Source organism: Pristiophorus japonicus, chromosome 9 (assembly GCF_044704955.1).
Source record: "Pristiophorus japonicus isolate sPriJap1 chromosome 9, sPriJap1.hap1, whole genome shotgun sequence".
NCBI lineage: Eukaryota > Metazoa > Chordata > Chondrichthyes > Pristiophoridae > Pristiophorus > Pristiophorus japonicus.
The window spans coordinates 163,404,499-163,429,911 of NC_091985.1; the positions used below are offsets into that span (position 1 = coordinate 163,404,499).

Consider the following 25,413-nt stretch of genomic DNA (forward strand, 5'->3'; position numbering starts at 1 on the left):
TCTTCATTATCTTATAAATTTCAATAAGATCACCTCTCAGTCTTCTGAATCGAATGAGTATAGGCCCAATCTGTTCAACCTATCTTCATAAGTCAACTCATCTCCGGAATCAACCTAGTGAACCTTCTCTGAACAGCCTCCAATGCAAGTATATCCTACCTTAAATATGGAGACCAAAACTGTATGCAGTACTCCAGGTGTGGCCTCACCAATACCCTGTACAGTTGTAGCAGGACTTCTCTGCTTTTATACTCTACCCCCTTGCAATGAAGGACAACATTCCATTTGCCTTCCTGATTACTTGCTGTACCTGCATACTAACTTTTTGTGTTTCATGCACAAGGAACCCCAGGTCTCTCGGTACTGCAGTACTTAGCAATTTTTCTCCATTTAAATTATAATTTGCTTTTCTGTTATTTCTGCCAAAGTGGATAAACTCACATTTTCCCACATTATACTCCAGCTGCCATATTTTTGCCCTCTCACTTAGCCTGTCTATAGCCCTTTGTAGATGTTTTGTGTCCGCAAGGGATTCCACTCCCTGAATGTGCAGCTCGTTGCCGACCACAACCAAATAATCATGGCAGTTAATGCTAATTTCCAGGCAGCATCCATGATACGCACATCCTGCATGAGAGTGCTGTCTCTGAACTGTTTGACAGTCAGCCACAAGTCATGGTTGGATGCTGGGAGATAAAGGATATGGCCTTGCCAACTGGCTCTTGACAACCCCCCCCCCCCACCCCCACTTTGTAATCCCCTGATGGAAGCAGAGAAGTGTTACAACGAAAGCCACATAGCTACACGCAATATCATCGAAAAGTCAATTGGAGTGCTCAAGCAGCACTTCAGATGCGTGGACCACTCTGGAGGTAGCCTACAGTACCACCCTGACCAGGTCGCTAAGTTTATTGTGGTGTGCTGCTAGATATAAGGAGAGGACAACAATTGTCAGATGGAGCTGCCGGTTCACCTCAGGAAGGATTTGAGGCAGAAGAGGCAGATGAAGAGGAGTAGGAGGAGGAGGCTGGTGAGGAAAATCAGCCTGGTGATGAATCCATGGTCCCAAGAGCGCAAAAACCCTGTGGAAGTTATGTGGCTGCAAAGCTGTTGCGCCAGCGGCTCATATATGAATGCTTTGCATGAACTTACATTGGGGGTAGTCACAGTTACAGTTACGGAAAGACAACAGTTGCGTTTGCGTTTAGTTACTTTTCATCCTTGCCTGGTCTGACCTGGCCATTGTTTTACAACAGTTGCATTCATGTTTTACCTTAACTTACGTTATTAGAAGACACTGCACAACAATTGTAAAGTTAAATACATTTTTATTGTATTAACAAAATTTGTTTAACTCTTTTAAAATAACACCCACCCACCCCCCAACAGTGAAGCAACAATAAAAAACAAAAAACAATTTGAACAATATTAATATAAAACACATTACACCCCCTTCCCTACCTGCGGTCACGTTTCCCTCCAGATCCTGGACCCCATATCCTAGCCCCACCTGCCCGTTTTGGTCCCCGGGTACTGAGACGACACTGGCGTGTAGCGGGCAATGTCAAGACTTCCTGATGTGGTAGGGGTGATGCTGGCACGATCGGCTGTTGGAGGGGGGATTGTTGGAGGGGAAGACTAAGCTGAAGCATCACCTTCCGAGGCAGAAGGAAGTGCTTCCTCCTGACTCGCTTGTGTTCTGGTGTTGGTGGTGTGTCTGATGGCACTTTGGGGTGAAGTGCCGTGTCCTGCCAACAACGCACGCTGCAAGGCATTGATGGCGGCGGTCTGTGCACGCATCTCCCGGAGCGTCTGCTGCGATGCCTCTGCTTCGCGAGCAGGCACCCAGGAAAAGTCCTGTGTGAACTCCACAAACGCCTGGAGATGTTCGCGACAGTCTCCTCGCACAGTCTTGTCAAGGCCTCAATCTGATCGGCAAGGTTAGGCATGTGCTGGCCTCACTGACCCGACCTCCGTGGGGTCTGCGTGAGCACCAATGAGTGCCTTGGGATTGCCGGCTGCACGCTGCTTGGTCCTGCTACCTCTTCGTTCAAAAACAAACTCATGGCCGCAGGTTCCACAGGTTCAACACTTGTCTCAGGGATGTTATGGACATCCTCCTCCTCCGTCTCCTCAGGCTCGGTAGTCTCATGCTCTTCCTCTTCCTCTTCACCACCCATGGCCATGAGCACCTCCAGCGGTGCTAGCGCTGTTGCTAGTGCCTCCCTTTGCGCCTCTGGTGCTGGGCGACCTGCAAAACACAATTAGAACAGAAGGGTACACATGAATCTTGTGCTGCGCTGGCACACATACGAGGAGCACTACTACAATAAATGTAACCGAGATGTTACAGATTAATGCATCATTTGTTAGTACATATGGTAGTACTTCTATGTGGAATTCAGTGCCCCAGAGAGCTGTGAGGCTGGGTAAGTCAGAGATAGATAGAATGATAAGGGACTGAAGGTTTATGGGGAACGGACAGAGAAAGGGACGATGGACAGATGGCCTGCTCCTGCTCTTGTTATGTTCTTATGTTGTCAACCTGAGAGTAGCAGAGGCTGCATGTATAACATGACATCATTCGTATATTATAATTAAATGATGTTACATTACTTTAACACTGCTTGACACATTACTCACGTGATGCATGTGTGGGTTCTGCAACACCATGGGCAGTGGCCGAGCGACTGTCGGTCCCCACAAGTGCCGCTGCACGCTCCTCGATCTCAGACAGCTGCTGGAGCTGAGCAGGGCCTCCCCCGGTGCGCCTCTGCTCCATCCTATTGTTAGATAACTTCCTTTGCAAACGTGACAAGAGAATGGCATGCTCTAAGGTACTATCATGGAAAGTCAACAGTTTTCAACATTATATGCTAATAGGGTTTTTATCCACAATTGATGCACGGTTATAATAAAGATCGTGTTTTGGAGCTAATGCTTGACACTTCATCTCTCTCGACTACAATCTCCATTGATCTAGGCAATGACAGGCGCTAATGTACAAAAGTGTCACAGGGCAGACAGTGAGCAAGGGCAGCTCTTCCCCCAGTCCATGATGGGTCACTGTGTAAGTGACAGCAGCCAGAGAGACTTAAAAAGGGCACAGGTTCATAGCCCTGTCCGGATCGTAGCAGGGAATATATGCAAGAACAAGAAGCTTATATTCAATCCAGGAGATTAAATATAATTACAAATTGCATTATTACAATATTAAAAACCTACTTACTCTTGCCAAAGCAACTAGGCTCTTCCAGCACAGGTCGGACCCCCTCGCCTCATCGGAAGCCGAGCAGACCATGTCGGCGATCTCGCCTCATATCTTCCGATACGCCTGGGGTTTGGGGTTTCCCATGGGCACCCCGGGTTAATTAGGCCCACCAGGAGTGCACCTCTGCAACGCGGGCCTCGTTGGTCTCATCAGAAAAGGGTTTGGCCCTCTTCCTCCCCCGCTCCACATCATGCATGCGGTGTTCTGAATCAGACATCTCTTTCTCTCTCTTTTCCTGTAATATTCTCTTTCTCTCTCTCTGTGTCTGACTTCCTCCTCTTGCTCTATCCTCTCTCTCTCTCTCTCTCCCCCCCTCTCTTTGCCTTTTGCGCATGTGTGGATGACCCCGGACCTCCCAAAACGCAGAAGGCCGTTGCTAGGGAAGCTTAGCCTTCCACATCGGTGGGATAACACTTCGCCCATTTCACATCGCTGGGCTATCGCGGAGCCGAAAGTTGCGATCCAAAAAATGGCCGATGTTCCAGCACTCATGAAGGCTGGCACATCGCCAAGACTGGAACATCGCCCATTTTTGGGGCGATAGCCAGCAAGGTGGAAAGTCTAACCCCAAATTATTATTTAAATGGAGAAAAATTGCAAAGTGCTGCACTACAGAGGGTCCTGGGTGTCCTTGTGCATGAAACATAACAAGTTAGTATGCAGGTACAGCAAGTAATCAGGAAGGCAAATGGAATGTTGGCCTTTATTGCAAGGGGGATAGAGTATAAAAACAGAGAAGTCCTGCTACAACTGTACAGGGTATTGGTGAGGCCACACCTGGAGTACTGCGTACAATTTTGGTCTCTGTATTTAAGGAAAGATATACTTGCATTGTAGGCAGTTCAGGGACATTTCACTAGGTTGATTCCGGAGATGAGTGGGTTGACTTATGAGGATATGTTGAGTAGGTTGAGCCTGTACTCATTGGAGTTCAGAAGAATGAGAGGTGATCTTATCGAAACATAAGATAATGAGGGGTCTCGACAAGGTTGATGCAGAAAGGATATTTCCACTCATGTGTGAATCTAGAACTCGGGGACATAGTCTCAGAATAAGGGGCCGCCCATTTAAAACTGAGATGAGGAGGAATTTCTTCTCTGTGGGTTGTAAATCTGTGGAATTCTATGCCCAGAGAGCTGTGGAGGCTGCGTCATTGAATATATTTAAGGCGGAGATCGACGGATTTTTGAATGATGAGGGAGTGAAGGGTTATGGGGAGTGGGAAGGGAAGGGGAGTGGGAAGGGAAGTGGAGCTGTGCCCAAGATCAGATCAGCCATTATCTTATTAAATGGCAGAGCAGGCTCGAGTGGCCAATAGCCTATTCCTACTCCTATTTCTTATGTTCTTTAAACGGTGAATTATGGATGCAAACACAATCAGCATTATTTTTTTATCTTACCCTTTTCACGTTGATTAATTGGTCAAATATTAAGAATATTACATTCCAGCCCAGTTATCGGGGGAATCAATATCAGCAGAAAGAAACCCCAACTTGTCAGAATGGACACGATTCAGTTTGGGATAACAGCAGAATTCAAACCCTGCAGTCACTTGTGAGCTCGCTGGTGTTTCAGCAGGTTGGATGAGATAGTGAATCTCTTCCCACACACAGTGCAGGCGAACGGCCTCTCCCCAGTGTGAACTCGCTGGTGTCTCAGCAAGCAGGATGACCGAGTAAATCCCTTCCCACACTCGGAACAGGTGAATGGCCACTCCCCAGTGTGAACTCGCTGGTGTATCAGAAGGTGGGATGACGTAGTGAATCCCTTCCCACACTCGGAGCAGGTCAATGGTCTCTCCCCAGTGTGAACTTGCTGGTGTGTCAGCAGGGTGGATGACCGAGTGAATCCCTTCCCACACTCGGAGCAGGTGAACGGCCTCTCCCCAGTGTGAATTCGCTGGTGTATCAGCAGGTTGTATGAGGTAGTGAATCCCTTCCCACATTCGGAGCAGGTGAACGGCCTCTCCCCAGTGTGAACTCGCTGGTGAGTCAGAAGGTGGGATGACCGAGTGAATCCTTTCCCACACTCAGAGCAGGTGAATGGCCTCTCCCCAGTGTGAACTCGCTGGTGAGTTAGAAGGTGGGATGACCGATTGAATCGCTTCCCACACTCAGAGCAGGTGAACGGCCTCTCCCCAGTGTGAACTCGCTGGTGTGTCAGCAGGCGGGATGACACAGTGAATCCCTTCCCACACTCAGAGCAGATGAACGGCCTCTCCCCGGTGTGACTGCGCTGATGAACTTCCAGATCAGACGGGTAATTAAATCCCTTCCCACACTCCGAGCAGGTGAACGGCCTCTCCCCAGTGTGAACTCGCTGGTGCGTCTGCAGGTGGGATGACTGAGTGAATCCCTTCCCACACTCTGAGCAGGTGAACGGCCTCTCCCCGGTGTGACTGCGCCAATGAACTTCCAGATCAGACGGGTAATTAAATCTCATCCCACAGTCCCCACATTCCCACGGTTTTTCCCTGGTGTGGGTGTCCTTGTGTCTCTCCAGGTTGGACGATTTGAAGCCTTGTCCACACACACAACACGTGTATGCTTTCGCCCCGCTGTCAATGCTGCGATATGTTTTCAGGCTGTGTAACTGGTTAAAGCTCTTTCTTCAGTCAGTGCACTGGAGCACTCTCACTCAGTTGTGTGTGTCTCGCTGATTTTCCAGTCACACTGATGTGTGAAATCTATTCCCAGGCAGAACAGACAAACATTTCTCCTTCCACATTCAAAGGCCAATAATATTCAGGTCCTGATGAATCGAATGATTCCATCAGATCTTGATGTGATGTTTGGTTTGAGTTCCCCATCTGCAAATCCTGCCCCTCGAATACTCTGGAAAAGGAGTTTACAAAAATCATTACTGCAAGTATAGGATAGAAATTCAGAACAGACAGATCTCGATTCTATGGAACAGTCTTTCCTTTCTTGTTCCTCCAAAGCTGTAAATCCCCACCCCATAAACTCTCTGTCCTCCCTGTCCTGAAATTCAAACACATCGCATGTCCTCCGCTCCTAATTTTCACCACCAACGCTAGCTGGGTTCAGTTCTACACTCACTGGTTCCCTTCCCTCTACTGCATTGAGGATGCTGACTCTGGCTGGGTTCAGTTCTGAACTCACTGGTACCCCTCCCTCTTCTCCACTGAAATTGCTGACAGAGGCGGTGTTCAGTTCTGCACTCAATGGTTCCACTTTCTCTACTCTGCTGAAAGTGTTGACTGTGCAGGGCTCAGTTCTACACTCATTGGTTCCCCTCCCTCTCATCCCTTGAAGGTGCTGACTCTGGTTGGGTTCAGTTCTACACTCACTGCTTCCCCTCTACCTCTCCTCCACTGCAGGTGCTGACTCTGGCTGGGTTCAGTTCTACACTGACTGGTTCCCCTCCCTCTCCTCCCCTGAAAGTTCTGACTCTGGCTGGGTTCAGTTCTACACTCACTGGCTCCCTACACTCTCCTCACCAAAAGGAGCTGACTCTAGCTGGGTTCAGTTCTACACTCACTGGCTCCCTACACTCTCCTCACCAAAAGGTGCTGACTCTGGCTGGGTTCAGTTCTACACTCACTGTTCCCCTCTCTCTTCTCTCCTGAAGATAGGACACTGGCTGGGTTCAGTTCTGCACTCACTGGTTCCCCTCCCACGCCAACCCTGAAAATGCTGACTTAGGCCGAGTTCAGTTCTACATTCACTGGTTCCTCTCCCTATCCTCCTGTGAAGATGCTGACTCTGGCTGGGTTCAGTTCTACACTCACTGGTTCCCTCTCCCTCTCTTCCCTGAAGGTGCTGATTCTGGCAGGGTTCAGTTCTACACTCACTGGTTCCCCTTTCCCTCCTCCACTGACCTTACTGACTGAGGCTCGGTTCAGTTCTACACTCACTGGTTCCCCTCTTTCTCCTTCCCTGAAGGTGCTGACTCTGGCTAGGTTCAGTTCTATACTCACGTGTTCCCCTCCCTCCCCTGCACTGAAGTTGCTGATGCTGACTGGGTTTAGTTCTGCACTCACTGGTTCCGCCATCTCTCTCTGCCTCTCCAACCCCAAAGGTGCTGACTCTGGCTCGGTTCAGTTCTATACTCACTTGTTCCCCTCCCTCCCCTGCACTGAAGTTGCTGATTCTGACTGGGTTCAGTTCTGCACTCACTGGTTCCGCTATCTCTCTCTGCCTCTCATGCCCTGAAGGTGCAGACTCTGGCTAGGTTCAGTTCTATACTCACGTGTTCCCCTCCCTCTCCTCCCATGAAGGTGCTGACTCCGGCTGGGTTCAGTTCTACACTCACTGGTTCCCTTCCCTCTCCTCCCATGAAGGTGCTGACTCCGGCTGGGTTCAGTTCTACACTCACTGGTTCCCCTCCACTGAAGATCTGACTCTGGATGGGTGCACTGGGACCCTGAAGTCCCGCTCACTTCACGCGATGACAAATACGGCCACGCACGCGCTCTCTGTCTCGATAAATCACACAAACCTGCAGCCTGCCTTTACAAAGATGGCGGCCGTCAGTCTGGGCCTGTAACCGCGAGAAAGCCCCGGAGCCGCAACTTCAGGACCTGTAAGTTATTAGTCCCGGGTTTGTAACATACACCAGGTGTTTATGTAGCCTACCTGCCGAGTGCGTTACTCCCCTGAGGCCTGATGATTCCCTTTTGGCTCCAAATGTCGACTCCGGTCTCGGCCCGCTCATAGCCCTAGCCCAGCTCTGATCAGAGTCACGCTGCGCATGCCCCAGCTCCAGCCTGCGCACTGGGCTCCTGCGCATCGTGACAGTGGGACAGGATCATCGCATGGTCTCCTGATGGCCAGGGTAATCGCATGGTCTCCTGATAGCCAGGGTCATCGCATGGTCCCAGGGTCATCGCATGGTCTCCTGATGGCCCAGGGTCATCGCATGGTCTCCTGATGGCCCAGGATCATCACATGGTCTCCTGATGGCCAGGGTCATCGCATGGTCTCCTGATGGCCCAAGATCATCACATGGTCTCCTGATGGCCAGGGTCATCGCATGGTCTCCTGATGGCCCAGGGTCATCACATGGTCTCCTGATGGCCCAGGGTCATCACATGGTCTCCTGATGGCCAGGGTCATCGCATGGTCTCCTGATGGCCCAAGATCACCACATGGTCTCCTGATGGCCAGGGTCATCGCATGGTCTCCTGATGGCCCAGGATCATCACATGGTCTCCTGATAGCCAGGGTCATCGCATGGTCTCCTGATGGCCCAGGGTCATCACATGGTCTCCTGATGGCCCAGGGTCATCACATGGTCTCCTGATGGTCCAGGGTCATCACATGGTCTCCTGATGGCCCAGGGTCATCGCATGGTCTCCTGATGGCCCAGGGTCATCGCATGGTCTCCTGATGGCCCAGGGTCATCGCATGGTCTCCTGACCGCAGAGCAGGCAGCAGTGCACAGGCGGTCTGTTCAAAATAAAAATAAACAACCCTGCATTTGTTTATTTATTAATAAAAAGATAAACCAACCGAAAGTTGCAAATCTTTCATGTTTAGTCGCAGTTTTTAAAGTTCTGTTCCCAGTTGCCATGGGGGACGCGTCAGGCCCCGCAGCCGACGACCAGAAGTGGCTGTTGCCAGGAGCGTCAGTGAGGCTGGGCCGGGTGGACAATGGCGGAGTGGAACCCCCGCGGGCCGGGAGCGGGAGAAAGGGGCTCCTGGGTCGCGGGGAAACAGGGGGGAGGAGGATATCGGGGTGGGATACAGTGGGAGTTCCTACAGGGGGGCTTGGATACTGGGGGCAGTGCGTGATGGGGAATTGATGGATTGACTTCTGACCCCTGACCCCACTCACTGGCCCTGTGCCCACTCTCACCACTGACCCCACTCACTGGCCCCTGAACCCACTCACTGATCCCATTCACAGACCTTTGAACCAACTCACTGACCCCTGACCCCACTCTCTGAGGTTACTCCCTGACCTTTGATCCCACACTCGAACCCCTGATCCCAGATCTCGAAAATCTGTGTAATTATGAGACGGATCCCGAAACAGGGGAATTCGGAGGTACAAAAACGGGTCAATAGGGATCTCCAAATAAAATGGAATCAGCGATCCAGGAACAGAAATTAAGAGAGTTCACCCGACACATTGGAGTTAGGAGAAAGCTCCAGAAGCAGGGCAATTGAGAGCTCCAGAAACAGGGGGTTTAGTGCTTCAGACACAGGGGAATTAGGAGCACAAGAAACACTTAATTAGCAGCTCCAGAAACAGTTGACTTATGAGAGGGCAAAATCAACATGTTCCACTCTATTACACCACTCTGACCCCTGATACCACTTGCTGACCTCACTCTCTGACCCCTGACCCCATTCCCTCACACCACGAACTGACCCCACGCTCTGACCTCTGACACCGTTCCCTGATCCCACTCAATGACCCCTGACCCCTCTCTCTGACACGACTCATGGACCCCTGACCCAACTCACTAAACCCTGACTCCATTCTCTGTACGCAGACCCCAGTCAGTGACCCCTGGCCCAACTATCTGAAACCTGACCCCTAATCCCAATCACTGACTCGACTTTCTGACCCCTGACACCACTCACTGACTCAAATTGGTTAGGGTAGCCTTGATGAACAGTTCATAGAGTGCATAAGGGACGGGTTCCTTGAGCAGTATGTAACAGAACCAACAAGAGGCAGGCTATCTTGGATCTGGTCCTGTGTAATGAGACAGGTTTAATAAGCAATCTTCTAGTAAAGGATCCCCTTGTGATCATAACATGATTGAATTTCAAATTCAAATGGACGATGAGAAAGTTGGATCTCAAACTTAACGTTAAATAAAGGAGACTACGAAGGTATGAGGGCAGAGTTGGCTAAAGTGGACTGGGAGAATAGATTAAAATGTACAATGGTTGATGAACAGTGGCGTCCCTTTAAGGAGATATTTCACAACTCTCAAGGAAAATATATTCCAGTGAGGAGAAAAGGGTGTAAAAGAAAAGATAGCCAACTGTAGCTAACTAAAGAAATAAAGGACGGTATCCAATCAAAACAAGGGCATACAAAGTGTCCAAAACTAGTGGGAGGACAGAAGATTGGGAAGCTTTTAAAAGCCAGCAAAGAATGAATAAAAAATGATTTAGAAAGGGAAGATATACTATGAAAGTAAACCAGCAAGAAATATAAAAACAGATAGCAAGAGTTTCTATAGATATATAAAAAAGGAAAAGAGTGGCTAAAGTAAATGTTGGTCCCTTAGAGGACGAGGCCGGGGAATTAGTAATGGGGAACATGGAGATGGCAGAAACTCTGAACAAATATTTTGTATCAGTCTTTACGGTAGAGCACACAAACAATATCCCAACAGTTTATAGTAAAAGGGCTATAGGGGGGAGGAACTGAACACAATCACAATCACTAAGAAGGCGGTAGTCAGGAAGATAATGGGACTAAAGGTGGATAAATTCCCTGGATCTGATGGCTTGCATCCTAGGGTCTTAAGAGAAGTAGTGGCAGGTATAGTGAATGCATGGGTTGTAATTTGCTAAAATTCCCTGGATTCTGGGGAGGTCCCAGCAGATTGGAAAACTGCAAATGTAATGCCCCTATTTAAAAAAGAAGGCAGATAAAAAGCAGGAAACTATAGACCAGTTAGCTTAACATCTGTGGTTGGGAAAATGTTGGAGTCCATTATTAAAGAAGCAGTAGCAGGACATTTGGAAAAGCATAATTCGGTCAGGCAGAGTCAGCATGGATTTATGAAGGGGAAGTCATATTTGACACATTTGATGGAATTCTTTGAGGATGTAATGAACAGGGTGGATAAAGGGGAACCAGTGGATGTGGTGTATTTGGACTTCCAGAAAGCATTTGACAAGGTGCCACATAAAAGGTTGCTGCACAAGATAAAAGTTCACAGGGTTGGGGGTAATATATTAGCATGGATAGAGGATTAGCTAACTAACAGAAAACAGAAAGTCGGGATAAATGGTTGATTCTCGGGTTGGCAATCAGTAACTAGTGGGGTGCTGCAGGGATCAGTTCTGAGACCCCAACTATTTACAGTCTATATTAACGACTTGGAAGAAAGGGTGAGTGTAATGTAGCCAAGTTTTCTGATGATACAAAGATGGGAGGAAAAGCAATGTGTGAGGAGGACACAAAAAATCTGCAAAATGACTTAAGTGAGTGGGCAAAAATTTGGCAGATGGAGTATAATGTTGGAAAGTGTGAGGTCATGCACTTTGGCAGAAAAAAATCAAAGAGCAAGTTATTATTTAAATGGAGAAAATTTGCAAAGTGCTGCAGTACAGCGGGACCTGGGCGTACTTGTGCATGAAACACAAGAGGTTAGTATGCAGGTACAGCAAGCGACCAGGAAGGCCAATGAAATCTTGGCCTTTATTGCAAAGGGGATGGAGTATAAAAGTAGGGAAGTCTTGCTACACTTATACAGGGTATTGGTGAGGCCACACCTGGAATACTGCTTGCAGTTTTGGTTTACATATTTACGAAAATATATACTTGCTTTGGAGGCAGTTCAGAGAAGGTTCACTAGGTTGATTCCGGAGATGAGAGGGTTGACTTATGAGGAAAGGTTGAGGAGATTGGGCCTCTACTCATTGGAATTCAGAAGAATGAGAGATGATCTTTTCGAAACATATAAGCTTATGAGGGGGCTTGACAAGGTGGATGCAGACAGAATGTTTCCACTGATAGGGGAGACTAGAATTAGGGGGCATAATCGTAGAATAAGGGACCGCCCATTTAAAACTGAGATGAGGAGGAATTTCTTCACTCATAGAGGGTTGTAAATCTGTGGAATTTGCTGGCTCAGAGAGCTGTGGAAGCCGGGACATTGAATAAGTTTAAGACAGAGATAGGCAGTTTCTTAAGTGATAAGAGATTAAGGGATTCCAGAGAGAAGGCAGGGAAGTGGGCCTGAGTTCATGATCGGATCAACCATGATCGTATGAAATGGCGGAGCAGGCTCAAGGGACCATATGGCCTACTCCTGTTCCTATTTCTTATGTTCATATGTTCTTATGACTCTTTGACCCCTGACCCCACTCTCTGGCCCCAATCTCTGACCCTTGACCCCACTCCCTGATCGCAGATCCCATTCAATGACCGCTGACCCCAATCCTTGAAGCCACTCACTGACACCTGACCCCACTCTCTGACCCCTGACTCCACACTCTGACCCCACTCACTGACCCCTGACCCCTCTAACTGACCCCACTCACTGACCCTTCCCCCTGACGCCTGACCACTCTCAATGACCCCACTCACTGACCCCACACACTGCCCTTTGACACTACTCCCTGACTCCTGATCCCACACTCTTACCCCTGTCCCCAAATCTCCAGAATCGGAGAAATTATGAGGGAGTTCCAGAAATGGTTTCATTAGGAGGTCCATGAATGGGGAACTCCAGAAACAGTGGAATTAGCTCCATGAAAAGGGGAATTAGGAACAGCAAAACAGGGAAATTAGGAGCTCAATGATGTGAATTAGCTATGGAACAAGGCATTGAGCTCCAGAAACAAGGGAATTAGGAGATCCAGAAACAGGAGAATTAGGTCCAGAAACAGGGGGATTAGCTCCAGAAACAGGAGACTTAGCTCCAGGAACTGGGGAATTTTGTGTAAAAAGGAGAATTATGAGCTACAGAAACTGGGAACGAGGAGCTCCAGAAACAGTGGTATTAAGAGCTCGAGGAACAGGGAAATTCTCTCCAGAACAAGGGAATTAACAGCAGAAATAGTGGCATTAAATCAGACACAGGTGAATTAGTTCCAGAAACAGGGTAATTCACTCTAGAAAGTGAGGAATTGGGCCATCCAGGAACTGTGGAATTAGGAGCTGCAGAAACAGCGTAATTAGCAGCTCCAGGAACTGGAGAATTGGGATAGAGAAACTGGGGAATTAGGCGATGCAAAAACAGGAATTATCTCCAGAAAAATGTGAATTAGCTCTGGAAAAAGGAAATTAGGAGATCCTGAAACAAGTGAATTATCTTCAGCGACAGGGGAATGAGGAAATCCAGAAGCAGGGGAATGAGTTATTCCAGAAACAAGGTAATTAGGAGCTCGAGAGGCTGAGGTAGTAGCTGTAGAAACAGAGGAATTAGCAGCTCCAGGAACTGGGGAACTGCGAGATACAGAAATAATGGATTCAGCTCCAAAACAGAGGAAGTAGTTCCAGAAACACGGAAATTAGAGGCAAGAACATGGGAATTATTAGCTTCGGAAACAGGGGAAGTAGGAGCTCCAGAAACACTGCAATTAGATCAAGAACAAGGGAATTACCTCCAGAAACAGGGAAATTAGGATATCCAGAAATAGGGGAATTAGCTCTAGAGACAGAGGATTTTACTTCATGATCAGGGGTATTAGGTGTTCCAGTAGCAGTGGAATGAGGAGTGCGCACCGTAAACAGGAAAATTCGGAGCTTCAGATATCTGGGAGCCACATAAAATGGACAATGAGGTGCTCCATAACAGGGGACCGAGGACCACCAGAAAATATGGATCTAGGACTAGAAACACGGGCATTAGCTCCAGAAAGAGCGCAATTAGCTCCAGAAACAGAGGAATTAGAAGCTCCACAAACTGGGATATTAGGAGTTACAGAAACAGTGGAATTAGGAGCTCCAGAAAAAGGTGAATCAGTTACAGAAACAGGGAAAATAACTCCAGCAACAGGAGAATTGGGAGCAGCAGAAACATGGACAGTAGATGCTCGAGGAACACGTGTCTTAGCACTGGAACAAGGAATGAGCTCCAGAAATAGTGGAATTAGGAGATTAAGAACTGTGGAATTCGCTCTAGAATGTGGGTAATTATGAGATTCAGGAACTGGGGAATTAGGAGATCAAGAAACAGGGGAATTAGGAGCGTCAGAAACAGGGGAATTGGGGACTCCAAGAATACCAGGGAAATTAGGATCACCAAAAACATGGGCATTGGAGAGGGCACCATCAACATGGGAACTAGGAGAGGGCTCCAGAAACAGCGGAATTACATTCTCCTTAAACAGAAATAATTACGAGTGCTAGAAACAGGGGAACTACCATCACCATAAAGAATGAATTAAGACACAAGAGACGGAGAAAATCGGAGTCCGTGAAACAGCAAAATTAGGACTTACAGAAAATGGTGGATTTAGGAGTGGACACCAGAGACAGGGGTAATAGGAGCTCCAAAAACAGGGTAAATGGAATGGGAATTTGCAGAGGGCTCCAGAACATGGGAATTTGGTGTTCGTTCTTCAAAGAAATTGGGAGAGCGCACCATAAACAGGCCATTTGGGAGCTCGTGAAACACGGGAATTGGAGCTACAGAAACAGAGGAATTATAAATGATCTCGAGAAATAGAGGATTTAGGAGAGAGCTCCAGCAACAGTGACATTAGGAGATTCTGAAAGTTTCAATTTGGAGCTAAGAAAACAGGGAATCAGGAGCTCCAGAAGCAATAGAATTAGAAGAGATCTCCAGAAGCAGTGGGATTACGAAAGAGCTCCAGAAACAGGAGAATTCGCAGTCGAAAAAGAGGAATTAGAAGAGGGCACTATCAACATGGGAATTAGGGGACTGATCCTGAAACATGGAAATTAGCAGAGATCTTCAGAAATAGGGGGATTAGGTGCTCATGGAAACTGCGCAATAGGTGCTCAAGAAAACTGGGAATTAGGAGCTCCAGAAATAGGGAATTGTGGCTCCAAACATGGCGGAATTATGGGCTCCAGAAACAGTGCAAGTCGGAGCTCCAGAAACAGGGCAATTAGGAATTCCAGATAAAGGTAATTAGGACCTCCTGAAACAGGGGGAATTAGGATCGCCAGGAAAGGGGGGATTTAAGAAGGTGCACTCGGAACAGGGGAAATCGGAGAGGGCTCCAGAATATGGAAAATTAGTAGATGGCACAAGAAACAAGGAATTTAGGAGGGAGCTCCAGAACCAGTGGAATTAGGTGCTGCAGCAGGGGAATTAACCGCTTCTGATACAGGGGTAATTCGGAGCTCCAGAAAAAGAAATATTATGGGAGGACACTATAATCAGGGAGAGTAGGAGTTCCAGAAAAAGTGGAGTTAGCAGTTTCGACAATTGGGGAATTCTAGCTCGTAAACCAGGGGAATTAGGAGCACAAGAAAAGGAGGAATTAGAAGTTACTGACACAGGTGAATTTGGATCTCCTGAAACAGAAATAATTGGGATCTCCAGACTCAGGGGCAATTCGCAACAGCAGAAACGGGAATTTCGAGCGCCAGAAAGAGCAGAACTATTAGCTCCTTAAATGGAGAATTAAGAGCACCAGAATTAGCAGCTTCTGAAACCGCAGAGTTAGCATATTCAGAAAAAGGAGGAATTAGGGGTGTGCACCATCAACATTGGAATGAGGAGCTCCAGAAACAGGGGAATGAGGAGAGGCTAACATCATCATAAGAATAGAAGAGGGCTCCAGAAACAGCGGAATTAGATTCTCTTGAAACAGAAAGAACTACGAGCGCCCGAAACAGGGGAACCAGCATCTCCATAAACAGCGAATTAAGACACCAGAGCCATAGGAATTAGAAGCCCTTGAAACAGCGAAATTTTGACCTTCAGAAAAAGGAGGAATTCAGAGTAGGCACTAGAAACAGGGGAATTAGGAGCTTCAGAAACAGGGTCTTTGGAGCTCCAGAAAAAGAGTCTTAGGAGGCCCAAAAACAGGGGGATTGGAGAGGGCAACACCAACATAGGAATTAGGAGAGTACTCCTGAAACTGGGGAATAAGGTGTTCGTGCTGCAGAGAAATTAGGAGAGAGCACCAATAAACCCTATTCGGAGGTCCTGAAACAGCGGCTTTAGAAGCAAGAGAGAGAGGGCAATTAGGAGCTCCTGCAACAGGATAATTGGAGCTCTCGAAACAGGGGGATTGGGAGTGATCTTGAGAAACAGGGGATTTAGGAAGGAGATCCAGAAACAGGAGAATTAGGAGTTTTTGCAACCTTGGAATTAGGAGCGATTTCCAAAAGCAGCAGAATTATGAAAGAGCTCCAGAAGCAGAGGAATTTGGAGCGTAAGAAACAGGGAAATTATTAGCTACAGAAACAGGGTAATTAGCAAATCCAGAAACAGGGTAATTAGCTCCGGAAAAGGGGAATTAACTCGATAAACAGTGGAATTAGCTCCAGAAGCAGGAGAATTAGTTCCAGAAACAGGGGAATTAGCTCAAGAAAGAGGGGGATTAGGAGCTCCAGAGACTGGGGAATTTGGAGTTCCAGGATCAGTGGAATTAGCTCCAGAACAAGGGATTAAGCTCCAAAAACGGGAGAATTAGGAGCTCCAACAAAAGTTGAAAAAGTAGTTGAAGAAACTGGGGAGTTCGGAGGTCCACAAGCAGAGGAATTAGGAACTCCAGAAACAGAGGAATTAGGATCACCAAAAACAAGGGAATTATGTGCTCCAGAAACATGGGAATTAGTTGTCGGAACAGAACAATTAGGAGAGGGCACCATCAACATGGAAATTAGGCGAGGGATCCAGAAACATGGAAATTAGGAGAGAGCTTCAGAAACACGGGGATTTGACGCTTAAGGAAACTGGGAATTAGGAGCAATAGAAACTGGGGAATTAGGTGCTCAAGAAAACTGGGAATGAGGAGCTCCAGAAACAGGGAAATTAAATGTAATTGAAAGCTGGGAATTAGGAGCTCCAGAAATAAGGGAATCAGGGGCATCAAAAACAGTGGAATTGGAGCTCCAAACACGGCTGAAGTAAGAGCTCCAGCTACATGGAACTTAGGAACTCCAGGAACAGTGCAATTAGGAGTTGCTGAAATGGGGAATTAGGACCTCCAGAAAAAGGGTAAATTAATGAGGGGGCACAACGAATAGGGGAATAGGAGAGGGCTCCAGAAACTCGAAAATTAGTAGCGGGATCCAGAAGCAAGGAATTCAGGAGAGAGCTCCAGAAACAGTAGAATTAGCTGCTAATGCAGCAGCGGAATTAGCAGAGCCTGATACAGGGTACTTTGGAGCTCCAGAAACAGTTGAGTTAGCAGTTTCAGTAATTGGGGAATTGTAGCATGTAAAACAGGGCAATTAGGAGCACAAGAAAAGAGTAATTAGGAGTGATTAGGAGAAACAGGTGAATTAGTATCTCCTGAACAGAAATAATTGGGAGCTCCAGAAACAGGGGAGTTTCACGCACCAGAAACAGCGAAACTAGCAGCTCCGCAAACATGGAATTAAGTGCACTAGATACAGCAGAATTAAGAGCCGCTGAAACAGCGGATTTAGGATCTTCATTAAAAAGGAAGAATTAGGGGAGGGCACCAGAAACAATGGAATTAGGATCTCCAGAAAAAGTGGAATAAGGAGCTCCAGGTACAGCGGAATATGGAGAGTGTCCTAGAATCAGAGGAATTAGGCTCCAGAAACAGGGGAATTAGTATCACCAGAAACACAGAAAATTAGGAGCAACAGAAACAGGGCAATTAGGACCTCCAGGAACGGGGAATCATGAAGAAGCACAGAAACAGGGCAATTAGGAGAGGGTTCCAGAAACCAGAAAATTCGTAGAGAGCTCCGTAAACAGGGACACTACGAGACAGCTCCAGATACAGTGGAATTCGTAGCTCCAAATACTCGGGAATGAGGAGAGGGCATCATAATCTGGGAAAGTAGGAGCGTCAGAAACAGGGGGATTAGCAGCTGCATAAAGAGGAATATTAAGAGCTCTAGCACTTGACGAATTGTACCTTGTAAAGCAGAGGAATTAGGAGCATCAGAAAAAGGGGAGTTAGGAGTTAAATAAACAGGTGAATTAGGATAACCTGATACAGGGCAATTAGGAACTTCACTGACAGGGGCATTAGGCGCTCCAAAAACAGGGGCATAGGAGCTACTGAAGCAGTAGAACCTTGAGCTGCAGAAACAGTGGAAAGAGACTTGGAAAATGGAGAATTAGGAGCTCCAGAAACAGGGCAATAAGGAGTTCCTGAAACAGGGGAATTAGGATCTGCTGAATTAGAGCAATGAGGAGTCCCAGAAAATGGAGAATTAGGAGCTCCTGAAACAGCGGCATTAGGTGCTCCAAAGACAGGTGAATTAGGACCACCAAAAACAGGGCGATTGGGAGAGATTTCAGTACTTCGGCCACTAAATATCATTGTCAGGCACAGTTTCTAAGTATTATGTACTCTGATCCATCTTTCTTAGGTCCAAAGTGTAAGAATTTACACTTCGCCACAGAGACATATATCTGCACAGTTATTTTCCCATACACTTAATAAACATCTCTTTGCAACTTTATGTTCCACCACACTATTTACACTGCCAGTTACTTTGTCATTCACTAAAATTGGACGAAAGAGCGGAACTGGAGTCTCCCTGTTTGTTTTCCTTTCTCTGTCTCCTCACGTCTCCCCATCTGTCTCCCACTCTCTCGCCCCACCTATCTCCCGTCGTATTTCTCGCCATTTGTCCAGCCCCCGTCTGTCTCTTTCTGCGCCCCTCCCGTCTCTCTCTCTCTCTCTCTGTCCCTCCCGTCTGTCTCTCCGTCTGACTCCCAGTATTTTTCTTTCCTCGCTGTTATCTCTATTTCTGTCTCCCCGTCTGTGTCCACCATTCTCTCCTCCTCCATCCCTTTCCCGTCTGACTCTCGTTCCATCTCCCCAGTCTGCCCCTTGCAGTCCTCCGTCCGTCTCTCTCTGTCGCTACCTTACTGTCTCCCTCCTCTTTAACTCCCCCGTTTGTCACCCTCTCAGTCTCCACCGCCTGCCTCTCTCTCTCTCCCTAACTCTCCTGTGTCTGTCTGATCCATCTGTTCTATTTCCGTCTTCCCCGTTTCTCTCTGCTGCATCGCTTTCTCCGTCTGTGTATAACCATCAATTTTGCCCACTCTGTCTCCTTCTATCATATTTCCCGTCGCACTATCTCCACCGCCCGGTCTGTCGCTCTCTCTCTATCCCCTCCTGTTTGTCTCTCTCTGCCCCCGCCACCCCCCGCCCCCCATCTCCATCGGCCGCCTCGCTCACCTGTTTGCCTGCTCCCGCCTGGCACCGTCTCTGTCTTTCTCTTTGTAACACATCATCTATGTACCCAGTCTGTCGCAATCCGCTATTCTTCCAATCGATCTCTCTCCCACCACACCCAATTTGTTGCTCTCTCTCTCTCTCTCTCCCCCAGCATATGTCTCTCTGTTTCTTTGTCTACCACGTCTTTTTCTCCCTCAGCCTCTCCGGGTCTGTTCTCTTCCCATCTCTCTCCCACATCTGTCCCTCTCTCTGACCCTCCACACCTGTACTCACTTCTGCCTCAAACCCTTCTGCCTCAAAGTCTCTGTCTATCCACAGCTGTCTCCCCACCTCTGCCCATCTCTCACTCTCTCTGTCACCCCCAAATGTTTATCTCTCTTTGTCTCGCTGATCTGTCTCTCTCTGTGCCTCTGCTTTGTGTTTTTCTCTTTCTCCCCACGTCAGTCTCTCTGCTGTCTCTCTTCATCTCTCTCACTTTGTTTCACCCATCCATTACCCTGCCGTCTGACTCTTTCTCTGTAACCCCTCTACTGTTTCTCTCTCTCTCTGCCTGTCGGTTTCTTTCCCTGTAGGCAACGTTTTCATTTAATTGTTTCAGGCGTCGCTACCAAGGCCTTCCTTTCCTTATTGCCATTCTGTAACTGCCCTGGAGAATGTGGTGGCGAGCCGACGGCCTCTGTGAGAATGTTCAAAGGGAGAATGTTAAAAGCAACAGCAGTGAACTGCAATAAAAAAAATAGCCAAAGCCTGTGTTTTGACCCGGCACACATGGCGGAAATGAAACGGCTCAGATTAACCGTTTTGAGGATTGAATGTTTTTTGGAACTTGCTCGATTTATTAACTGTAAAATATATGGTGGCATATGATGGCTGAGATTTGGTGGGTGATCATGACGGAGGTTCGGTGAATGTTTGGTGCAGAGGTGTGGTGAGAGATCATGGCAGAGGTGCGGTGAATGAAGGTACGGGGCCCAGAAGCAGCACGGCCAGTCCACACTGCGATATGTGTGCGCACTTGGTCCGTGCAGCAGAGCTGGTCTCCAGTCGTCCTGGTTAACCCTTGCCACTGGAACAAGAACTAGCTCTGTCAACCCCGTGTGGTGGTTAGTGTGCAACGGTCACCACACGTTAAAAAATCCACGCACAGGCATCTTCACCCTTTCAATTGGAGTTCAGGATTGGAACATCGGGTCCTTCATCTGTGAACTCATGTGGAAGCAAGTCATCCTCGTTCGAGGGACCCTATGATGAAAACACAAGACTTGGATATGTTATTACAGTTCTCTGCTGTTGCGACTTTACATGAACAACAACAGCAATTTAGCTCCCAGATTGATACGTGGTATCCGGCTTGGTTTCAATACCCACACACTGGCGCTCTGGGATTACAATATTGGACAGTATCTGTATTGCATTGTTAATGCTTCAGGCCGATGACATTTATTCACAACCCCTTCATCAGAAATCTTTCCACAGATGCTGCCTGGCCGGTTGAGTATATCCAACATTTTCTGATTTCATTTCAGATTTCCAGGATTCACAGTACTTTGCTTTTGAAACTAAAACGTAACACAAGTTGAGGTCATTGGGGATTCGATCGTCAGGACGTTTCTGCAACGGAACCGCGAGTCACGCTTGATGTGTTGCCTCTTTGGTGCCAGGGTAAAGAACATCACTGAGTGGGTGCAGAACATTTTGAGGGGGAAGGGGAACAGCATAAGCTGTGGTCGATGTGATAACCAATGACATAGGAAAGCAAGGGGATGAGTTCCTTCAGTCAGAGTTTCAGCAGTTGAGGAAATTAATGAGCAGGATATTATTCCCAGTACCCCACGCTACTGAGTTTAGGAATAGTAACGTGTGTCTGGATAAACAGTGCAGGAAGTTGGGCATCAACATGGATGGGCATTAGGACCAGTTCTGGCGCAGGACTGACCTGTGACAGTTGGATGAGTTGCACATCAACAGAGCTTGGACCAATGTCCTCGCGGGAAGGTTAACTGGTGCGGCGGCTGAGGGGTTAAACTAATTTGGCAGTGGATTTGTGCAGCAGGATGAAACTTCTGGAGATGATGAATTTATGCCATATATACCCAAGTCCAGATGATCTTATGTATGAAATAGAGCAGTGAATGTGGCCTCAGATAGCGCATTACAGCCCATCCCTGAGAAACGTTATACCACAGCCCGGTCAAACCTTCCCATACACCGAGCACAAGCAAAGGGAAAACAGGCACAGGAACATTTGCCGAGGATCCGCACCAAGTAAAATTCTCTTTGGTCTGTGATAGTTTTAAATATATTTTGCTGTCTATGAGTTAATAGCAATTGTAGCTGTGAGTTTTTCCTGTGCATTATAAATACATTTTCTTTAAATGTGCTAGTATTTATGTATTTGAATGCAATAGTTTTATTTACTAACTCGTAAATAAACATAAATACAATTAATGCACAGATATACACAGAGATAAGTTCAGAAATAAAATAGAGATACAAACAAATACGATTATACTAACACAGTGATGTACAAAAATGAATTGATATCTAAAGCTGCACACAATTGTATTTACAACTCACAGATAGACGCACAAATGTATTTATAAATTCCCCGCATGTATATAGAAATTTATTAGAATTAATAACATGACAATAAAATACGTCTATGGCGAAACTTTATGGAGTCTCAATAATTGAAGGCTTCTCGAAGAGAGCCGGCACAGACACGATAGGATGAATTGTCTCCTTCTGTGGTGAATGATTCTTTGACTTCTATCTTCTTGCTTGTCAGACAGGTGGAACGGGCAGCTGTATGATAGGAGCACTGATACCACCTAGCATCTATACGCAGCTCTAATGGTGCGATCGGTTCGCGCGCGTTAATTATATGATAGTACCGGTCTAGAAAAATGCTGTGGTGGTCAGTTCGCGTCTCACCTAGCGCAGTCAATAATTTTGTTTGTGACATTTCTACAGGATTCAAAGCTTCGGTGCATCCCCAAACTTTAACTTCTTATTAGCTGATCCACTTAGATTTCTCTTGCACACAATTGTGTCATGGAGGATGAGAGTTATACTTGTTTATAGTAGAGGCGTTTTCACTCTTCTTTATTAAGAGTAACTCTGATTTAAAGAATAATGTACCAGAAACAGATCCGACTCTAACTCAGTGAGAAGATATTTGTCACAAACAAGAAGAAATGTAAACTCACGGGTTATCTGCACATGATTCCTGCAGCATATTCAACAGATTCGCCTGAACAGGTCGCTGCGAATTTTGCGCTCAGTGGCGCAATGGCTCGCGCATTGGACGTCTCGCTGCTTCTGTTCGATAGAAACATTCAAAGATTGTCGATTCGAGTCCCACCAAAATCCAATTGTAGAATCATAGAATGGCTACCGCACAGAAGAAGATCGTTCGTCCGATCGAGCCCATGCCGGCTCTCAGCTAGTTCCACTCCCCCGTCCTTTCCTGGTAGCCCTGCAGGGCAGGGTTTGCTGGTTCCGGCGCCGATGAGTGACATTTTGCAGCAAACCCGCAGCTGTCTGCGATGGCCTGAAGGGTTAATGCGTTGGGCTTGAAATCCACTCGGGTTTTTGATGCTCGCAGCGATGCTGTTTAAAGCTCCGTTCAATTCTATAATAAATAAGAGCTGGGGCTGCCGGGCTGCATTTCCCTCTCTCAGAGCCCGAGAGACCCGCCAGTGAGGGAGGCGGGTTTAAACTGTCACCCAGTGCTCTTTTGCTAAATTTCAAGAGACGCGAAGGATTTCCCCTCAAGCTGCAATATTCTTTTTTTGTTTGTTGTTATCTTCACATGCATCGCTCCATCTCTCCCTGTCTCTGCCTCTTTCTGTTTTCCGCTGCATGAATTCTGAGACTTCTGTGGACGGCCAGGGCTGATCTAACCCGCAACCAGGGTAGAAAACGATAAAGAAAAGACTGAGACTATAGGACAAGTAAAGTTGAAAATTATTGGCCAATGTCTTCACACACGTCTGTTCACTCTCACAGTGAATTAAGGCAGCATTTTGATTACAGTTGACTTTTCGTAGAATGTATAATGTGAGGATGCCGAGACACATGACAATCTGGATGGAATAATTTTCCATGATCTTATTTGATAATACAAGTCACAGATGCATATCTAGTTTTGTAAAGAGAATCTAATATTGTTGAATTGAAATAGTCAATGATGCTCGCACGGCGCTTACACTACCTACTGGATGTCTGTGTCCAGTTGGAAAGCTGTGTGAAAGAACAGAGCTGGGCCCCCAGCAGATTGATATTTCTGCTGAGCAGACCATGAGCCTCCTTGTTCCCCAGTCCAGCTCAGAGGGGATTAAGCGTCACGAGAGTGGGATGGGGCTGGGGCCAATTGTATAACAGGAAATGTTGGGGATATTTTCCATTCATTAAAGAACATGAATGATTCAGTTGCAATTTTTGCTGGTCCACCAATCGCCACTCGGCCCAAGGATGGGCTGAGGCGATCACGTGGAGCGAAAGCAATTCCTCTCGTCAGTACATTCAGTTGGCAATGCAAGAAAAAATAAGGAATCGGCGTGATATAGTCAGTGACCGCTTCGCATAAAGGATAAGATGTTTATTTTCGGTGTATATCATAACGTTATCGAAAAATTGCAGTTTAGAGACTGTCGCGGTTGGTTTGCACACTGGGTTCCAATGTGGATCGGAACTGTGTTACACCCGAACTCTTTCGAAAACTCTTTGACCTCATATAATGTAAATACCTAAATTACTTCTGCTCACAGATGCTGACTGTACATTTGCAACATTGCGGATCTGGGTCCATGGGCAGGACTTGCGTTAAAGAGGACTTTCGTGCACATTATTCCCTTTTGATGTCATTTTTTTATCACCGTCAGTTCACTCCAGCCGAATGAACTGAAGGAAGAAGTGAAGAACAATTCTATCTCCGATTCACGGTCTCTGTTCCACTTTCATTCAAGAAAGTGAAGAATTCCAATTTAACAAGATATGAACAATACCGAGGCACAGACCAATGGTTTTGAGGAGATTTGGATTTTATGTAAGATTCATCAAATGCTGGGAATGTTTATCAGTAGCAAATGTTTACCACAATAAACGAGCACAATGGATTAGCAGTCCGCCGCCGTAATCTCACGTCTACCATCGACCATCACGTCTACCATCTACGACAACTCAGCCATTTCATTTCTTGCTTGTTGCATCCAACAGAAATATTCTACAAGAACGACCCCTTCACCGCTTGTCCTGCCCACGCACCCAGATCGAGAAAGCTGAAAATGTACAATCAGCAAAATGTAAGCAAAAGGCTTTCCAGTACTTCAGGAAGGCTGTAAACGGTCTCATTGAAAGACTCATTTTAATCAGACCAGGCATCTTGGCCGCACTGCTTTGACTCCCGGCCAATACAGAATCTGTACAGTTGGTCCACATTAAGCGCAATGTGTGCAATTTTGGTAGCCTAATTATTCAAGAAAAAAATGAAGAAATTGGAGAGGGCGCAGAGAAGATGTAAAAGGAAGATGCCAGAAATGCGAGGATATAGTATCAGGGAACGATGAACAGGCTGGTCCTCATTTCTCTTGAAAAGAGAAGATTGAGGGATGCCTTAAAATCCAGGATTTTTATAACATGCAAGGATTTGATAGTGTAGATACAGAGAAAGATTTTCCACTTTTGGGGAAGAGCATCACTAGAGTCCATCAATATAAGATAGTCATCAAGAAATCCAACAGGGAATTCATAAGAAATTTATGTACCCAAGAGAGTGATGAGAATGTCGAACTCTCTACCACAGGAGTGGTTGAAGCGAATAGTATGTATGTAAGAGGGGTGGTGGGGGGTGGGGGGTGCTGGTTAGATAAGCATATGAGGGAGACGGGAATAGAGGGTTATGCTCATAGAGTTTGATGAGCAAAGACGAGAGGAGGCTCCAGTGGACCATAAATTCCAGCATGAACTGGTTGGGCCGAATGGCCTGTTTATGCGCTGTATATAGAAAACATAGAAAATAGGTGCAGGAGTAGGCCCTTCGAGCCTGCACCACCATTCAATAAGATCATGGCTGATCATTCCCTCAGTATCCCTTTCCTGCTTTCTCTCCATACCCCTTGATCCCTTTAGCCGTAAGGGCCATATCTAACTCCCTCTTGAATA

The 25,413-nt window shown here is 46.9% G+C and overlaps 1 protein-coding gene across 2 annotated transcripts; it reads right to left on the reverse strand.

Annotated features, from left to right (window-relative positions):
• Positions 1–1,388: 1,388 nt before the first annotated feature.
• On the reverse strand, positions 1,389–7,964 carry LOC139272744 (zinc finger protein 432-like). Of its 2 annotated transcripts, XM_070888849.1 has the most exons (4): positions 7,870–7,964; positions 4,672–6,105; positions 2,644–2,801; positions 1,389–2,251 (listed from the first exon to the last, which is right to left on the reverse strand). In XM_070888849.1, exon 2 carries the CDS (start codon positions 5,711–5,713, stop codon positions 4,820–4,822), a length of 894 nt encoding a protein of 297 aa, XP_070744950.1. In that variant the 5' UTR covers positions 5,714–6,105; positions 7,870–7,964; the 3' UTR covers positions 1,389–2,251; positions 2,644–2,801; positions 4,672–4,819. The 2 variants fall into 2 exon arrangements, with proteins under 2 accessions (XP_070744950.1, XP_070744951.1); XM_070888850.1 differs by lacking the exon at positions 2,644–2,801.
• Between the last annotated feature and the right edge of the window lie 17,449 nt (positions 7,965–25,413).